Raw genomic sequence first — 6,774 nt, forward strand, 5'->3', positions numbered from 1 at the left:
GCACTTCCTTATTTAAGGAGGAATCTAACTTCAGAATAATATGTATTAAGTGAGTTGCTTGACCAAGAGGATATATGTGTCGGAGGTGGAGGGAGCGAGGAGAAGAGGGAGACCAAATTGGAGGTGGAAAGATGGAGTGAAAAAGATTTTGTGTGATCGGGGCCTGAACATGCAGGAGGGTGAAAGGAGGGCAAGGAATAGAGTGAATTGGAGTCATGTGGTATACAGGGGTTGACGTGCTGTCAGTGGATTGAATCAAGGCATGTGAAGCGTCTGGGGTAAACCATGGAAAGCTGTGTAGGTATGTATATTTGCGTGTGTGGACGTGTGTATGTACATGTGTATGGGGGGGGGGGTTGGGCCATTTCTTTCGTCTGTTTCCTTGCGCTACCTCGCAAACGCGGGAGACAGCGACAAAGTATAAAAAAAAAAAAAAAAAAAAAAAAAAAATATATATATCTTTTTTTTATATCTATATCTTTTTTCTATATCTTTTTTTTTTTTTTTTTTTTTTGTCTACGCTTCGCCGACGTGCTCCATCTGTTATAGAGTGCTTCAGGAATGCCCAGTTTTATCAACGGGATAATTCAGCTTCCTCTCAGCCATTATCTGAGATGGTAGTGCTGTTTACATGGCTAGGGGCCAAGCAGAAGTACGGCCACAAGTATGCTCAGTGCTGGACTCGTAGGGGGTATGATGTGCTCCATGTCACCACTACTGTAAGGGACCTTCTCTTCCCAAAGAATGGATCAGAGGTTACAGCATCTCGTGTGGTGGACTTCTTGGACAAAAGAGACAACAGTGTGATAGTTCATGGTCTGAGTGTGGGTGGCTACCTCACTCAAAGGGTTCTTTTGGCTGCACGGGATTCCACGGTGCGCATCTCATATCAGATATTTGATAGTATGACAAATTGTGTGGGGATGGAGGCAGGAGTGCAGAATGCTGTGCATCCCAGGTTTCGCAGCTTGGCCAAAGCAGGTGTAAGTGATCTTACAAGTAATCAATCAAGTCGACGTAAGGAGCGAGAGGGTAGCTCAGCCCCGACGTGAGGTCTTGAAGGAAGGAGCAAAGACAAGAAAAAAAAAAAAAAAAATTGCTGATGGTTAGCACATACAACAGGACGAGAGCAAACTTGGGTAGCGACGAGAGAGAACGACTACGGCAATACAGCGTTTGGTTCATCTGGCCTCCGTCTGCGCCACACTGCACTGAACCAAGTGGCCGGAAGTCAGCACCACAAGTAAAGCATCCTCCTCGAAGGCTCAGAGTGGGGTGCCTAAATGTGTGTGGATGTAACCAAGATGTGAAGACCCTTACTGGAAAAACAATCACTCTTGAAGTAGAACCTTCAGACACAATTGAAAATGTGAAGGAAAATAGTGAAATTGGAGAAAAAATGTAGCTTAGACATTGAAGCTTATTGATACAGTGGTTAAATTGATGAGAACTGCTATTGACGTTTGTGTAAATAAATTATACATTTCCTTTTTTCCATAGCCAGAGGTGGAACCATTATGTGACATTCATTTTTTTCATTCATTTCAAGCTAGAAGTTTCAGTTTTCTAAATTGTTTCTTACATTTTTCATATGTATATATATGTATGTGTGTGTGTGTGTATATGTGCGTATGTATGTGTATGTGTGTGTATGTGTATATGTATATATATATGTATATTATCCCTGGGGATAGGGGTGAAAGAATACTTCCCACGTATTCCTCGCGTGTCGTAGAAAGCGACTAGAGGGGACGGGAGCGGGGGGCCAGAAATCCTACCCTCCTTGTATTAACTTTCTAAAATGGGAAACAGAAGAAGGAGTCACGCGGGGAGTGCTCATCCTCCTCGAAGGCTCAGAGTGGGGTGCCTAAATGTGTGTGGATGTAACCAAGATGTGAAAAAAGGAGAGATAGGTAGTATGTTTGAGGAAAGGAACCTGGATGTTTTGGCTCTGAGTGAAACGAAGCTCAAGGGTAAAGGGGAAGAGTGGTTTGGGAATGTCTGGGGAGTAAAGTCAGGGGTTAGTGAGAGGACAAGAGCAAGGGAAGGAGTAGCAATACTCCTGAAACAGGAGTTGTGGGAGTATGTGATAGAGTGTAAGAAAGTAAATTCTCGATTAATATGGGTAAAACTGAAAGTTGATGGAGAGAGGTGGGTGATTATTGGTGCATATGCACCTGGGCATGAGAAGAAAGATCAAGAGAGGCAAGTGTTTTGGGAGCAGCTGAATGAGTGTGTTAGTGGTTTTGATGCACGAGACCGGGTTATAGTGATGGGTGATTTGAATGCAAAGGTGAGTAATGTGGCAGTTGAGGGAATAATTGGTATACATGGGGTGTTCAGTGTTGTAAATGGAAATGGTGAAGAGCTTGTAGATTTATGTGCTGATAAAAGGACTGATGATTGGGAATACCTGGTTTAAAAAGCGAGATATACATAAGTATACTTATGTAAGTAGGAGAGATGGCCAGAGAGCGTTATTGGATTACGTGTTAATTGACAGGCGTGCGAAAGAGAGACTTTTGGATGTAAATGTGCTGAGATGTGCAACTGGAGGGATGTCTGATCATTATCTTGTGGAGGCTAAGGTGAAGATTTGTATGGGTTTTCAGAAAAGAAGAGTGAATGTTGTGGTGAAGAGGGTGGTGAGAGTAAGTGAGCTTGAGAAGGAGACCTGTGTGAGGAAGTACCAGGAGAGACTGAGTACAGAATGGAAAAAGGTGAGAACAATGGAAGCAAGGGGAGTGGGGGAGGAATGGGATGTATTTAGGGGATCAGTGATGGATTGCGCAAAAGATGCTTGTGGCATGAGAAGAGTGGGAGGTGGGTTGATTAGAAAGGGTAGTGAGTGGTGGGATGAAGAAGTAAGAGTATTAGTGAAAGAGAAGAGAGAGGCATTTGGACGATTTTTGCAGGGAAAAGATGCAATTGAGTGGGAGATGTATAAAAGAAAGAGACAGGAGGTCAAGAGAAAGGTGCAAGAGGTGAAAAAAAGGGCGAATAAAAAGATGTTCTGGAAGGAGGTAAATAAAGTGCGTAAGACAAGGGAGCAAATGGGAACTTCAGTGAAGGGCGCAAATGGGGAGGTGATAACAAGTAGTGGTGATGTGAGAAGGAGATGGAGTGAGTATTTTGAAGGTTTGTTGAATGTGTTTGATGATAGAGTGGCAGATATAGGGTGTTTTGGTCGAGGTGGTGTTCAAAGTGAGAGGGTTAGGGAAAATGATTTGGTAAACAGAGAAGAGGTAGTGAAAGCTTTGCGGAAGATGAAAGCCGGCAAGGCAGCAGGTTTGGATGGTATTGCAGTGGAATTTATTAAAAAAGGGGGTGACTGTATTGTTGACTGGTTGGTAAGGTTATTTAATGTATGTATGACTCATGGTGAGGTGCCTGAGGATTGGCGGAATGCGTGCATAGTGCCATTGTACAAAGGCAAAGGGGATAAGAGTGAGTGCTCAAATTACAGAGGTATAAGTTTGTTGAGTATTCCTGGTAAATTATATGGGAGGGTATTGATTGAGAGGGTGAAGGCATGCACAGAGCATCAGATTGGGGAAGAGCAGTGTGGTTTCAGAAGTGGTAGAGGATGTGTGGATCAGGTGTTTGCTTTGAAGAATGTATGTGAGAAATACTTAGAAAAGCAAATGGATTTGTATGTAGCATTTATGGATCTGGAGAAGGTATATGATAGAGTTGATAGAGATGCTCTGTGAAAGGTATTAAGAATATATGGTGTGGGAGGAAAGTTGTTAGAAGCACTGAAAAGTTTTTATCGAGGATGTAAGGCATGTGTACGTGTAGGAAGAGAGGAAAGTGATTGGTTCTCAGTGAATGTAGGTTTGCGGCAGGGGTGTGTGATGTCTCCATGGTTGTTTAATTTGTTTATGGATGGGGTTGTTAGGGAGGTAAATGCAAGAGTCCTGGAAAGAGGGGCAAGTATGAAGTCTGTTGGGGATGAGAGAGCTTGGGAAGTGAGTCAGTTGTTGTTCGCTGATGATACAGCGCTGGTGGCTGATTCATGTGAGAAACTGCAGAAGCTGGTGACTGAGTTTGGTAAAGTGTGTGGAAGAAGAAAGTTAAGAGTAAATGTGAATAAGAGCAAGGTTATTAGGTACAGTAGGGTTGAGGGTCAAGTCAATTGGGAGGTGAGTTTGAATGGAGAAAAACTGGAGGAAGTGAAGTGTTTTAGATATCTGGGAGAGGATCTGGCAGCGGATGGAACCATGGAAGCGGAAGTTGATCATAGGGTGGGGGAGGGGGCGAAAATTCTGGGAGCCTTGAAGAATGTGTGGAAGTCGAGAACATTATCTCAGAAAGCAAAAATGGGTATGTTTGAAGGAATAGTGGTTCCAACAATGTTGTATGGTTGCGAGGCGTGGGCTATGGATAGAGTTGTGCGCAGGAGGATGGATGTGCTGGAAATGAGATGTTTGAGGACAATGTGTGGTGTGAGGTGGTTTGATCGAGTGAGTAACGTAAGGGTAAGAGAGATGTGTGGAAAAAAAAGAGCGTGGTTGAGAGAGCAGAAGAGGGTGTTTTGAAGTGGTTTGGGCACATGGAGAGAATGAGTGAAGAAAGATTGACCAAGAGGATATATGTGTCGGAGGTGGAGGGAACGAGGAGAAGAGGGAGACCAAATTGAAGGTGGAAAGATGGAGTGAAAAAGATTTTGTGTGATCGGGGCCTGAACATGCAGGAGGGTGAAAGGAGGGCAAGGAATAGAGTGAATTGGAGCGATGTGGTATACCGGGGTTGACGTGCTGTCAGTGGATTGAATCAAGGCATGTGAAGCGTCTGGGGTAAACCATGGAAAGCTGTGTAGGTATGTATATTTGCGTGTGTGGACGTATTTATATACATGTGTATGGGGGGGGGGTTGGGCCATTTCTTTCGTCTGTTTCCTTGCGCTACCTCGCAAACGCGGGAGACAGCGACAAAGTATAAAAAAAAAGAAGTTATATATATCTTTTTAATCCTCTAACAATTGTAGAGTGTGTTATCTATCTTATCAAGAATACTAGTTGATATAGGAGTAACTCTTGTTAATAACTATAATTTGATTATTTCTGTACTCAGTATTATTCATGAATAACCATAACTTTTCATGGCTCGCAGGAGCTTGAACCATGTTGTGGCCGAGCAAAATGTAAGACTCACGCACACTACCATTAATTTTTCATTTACTATTTGTTATTATCATTTTACTGTGAGTTACATAGAGTTAGATGCATGTTCCCACGGGCCCACTGTTCCCACGGGCTACTGTTAATCAGGATGATTGAACACGTAAGAGCTGATCTGTTATTCGAACACGTAAGAGCTGACCTGTTATTTGAACACGTTGTTGAATGGGTGTTGACGGACCCCCATATAACCCCTGTCAGTGTGACCCGAGGGGACACACTGGCCAGCATCGTCACACTGTTCACTAGAGTGTGTCGTAGTGTGTCATAAGACTATAGCCCAGAGTACTACAGATGTAAGTACATATTCTTTTGTAATAAATATCCAAAGGCCGCCTGATCTTCATTGACTACCATCCACGAAGAACCTGTATTCATTCCTGTCGACGCAACCTTACAGAGGGTGATCTTGAAGGTGAAGGACTGGTGGCCTTGAAGGAGAGGATCTGGTGTGCTTGAGGGCGAAGGTCTGACGGATTTGGGGGCGGGGGTCTGATAGGCTTGAAGGGGAGGATCTAATGGGTGTGAAGGCGAGGAGCTTATGGCTTTAAGGCGAGGGTTTTATGGGCGTGAAGGCGATGGTCTGATAGGCATGAAGGGAAGGGTCTGATGGGCTTGAAGGAAAGGATGTGACTGCGCATGAAGGCGTGGATGTGATTGGCTTCATGGTAAGGGTCTGATGTGCTTGAAGGCGAGGGTCAGATGGGCTTGAAGGCGAGGGTAAGATAGGCTTGAAGGCGAGGGTCTCATGGGCTTGAAGGCGAGGATCTGATGGACTTGAAGGCGAGGATCTGATGGGTTTGAAGACGAGGGTCTCAAGGGCTTGAAGGCAAGGGTATGATAGACTTGAAGGCGAGGGTCTGATGAGCTTGAAGGCGACGGTCTCAAGGGCGTGAAAACGAGGGTCTGATAGGCTTGACGGCGAGAATCTGATGGGCTTGAAGGAGAGGGTCGCATGTGCATGAAAGCGAGGCTCTGATGGGCTTGAAGGGCTTCAATTCGAGGATTTGATGTGTTTGAAGGCGTGTGCCTGATCTGCTATATGGCGAGGGTTTGATGATCTTGAAAGTGAGAGTCTGGTGAGCTTGAATGAGGGAATCTGGTGGGCTTGAGGGCGAGGGTCTGATGGATTTGGGGGCGAGGGTTTGATAGGCTTCAAGACGAGAGAGTCAAGGGCGTGAAAACGAGGGTCTGATAGGCTTGACGGCGAGGGTCTGATGTGTTTGAAGACTAGGGTCTGATGGGCATAAAGGCGATCGTTTCATGGGCTTGAAGGTGAGGATCTGATGGGTTTGAAGTCGATGGTTTGATTGGCTTGAAGGCGAGGGTCACAAGGGCTTCAAATCGAGGGTCTGATTGGCTTTATGGCGAGGATGTGATGGGCTTGAGGCGAGGGTCTGATGAGCTTGAAGTCGAGGGTCTGATAGGCTGGACGGCAAGGGTCTGATGGGCTTGAAGGAGAGAGTCTTACGGGGCATGAAGGCGAGGGTCTGATGGGTTTGAAGGTGATGGTCGCGTAGGCTTGAAGGCGAGGATCTGACGGGCTTGAAGGCTTGTACCTAACCTGCTTGAAGGCAAGGGATTGATGAGC

The 6,774-nt window shown here is 45.1% G+C and overlaps 1 protein-coding gene across 1 annotated transcript; it reads left to right on the forward strand.

The window, feature by feature from the left end:
- Nucleotides 1–515: 515 nt before the first annotated feature.
- Nucleotides 516–1,052, forward strand: LOC139760958 (uncharacterized; the record flags this gene model as incomplete). The annotated part of the gene is made up of 1 exon (XM_071684741.1): nt 516–1,052. A coding segment is annotated over one exon (537 nt), but the record flags the coding sequence as incomplete, so codon positions are not given.
- Nucleotides 1,053–6,774: the final 5,722 nt, after the last annotated feature.

Source organism: Panulirus ornatus, chromosome 38 (assembly GCF_036320965.1).
Source record: "Panulirus ornatus isolate Po-2019 chromosome 38, ASM3632096v1, whole genome shotgun sequence".
In the NCBI taxonomy this organism is placed as follows: domain Eukaryota; kingdom Metazoa; phylum Arthropoda; class Malacostraca; order Decapoda; family Palinuridae; genus Panulirus; species Panulirus ornatus.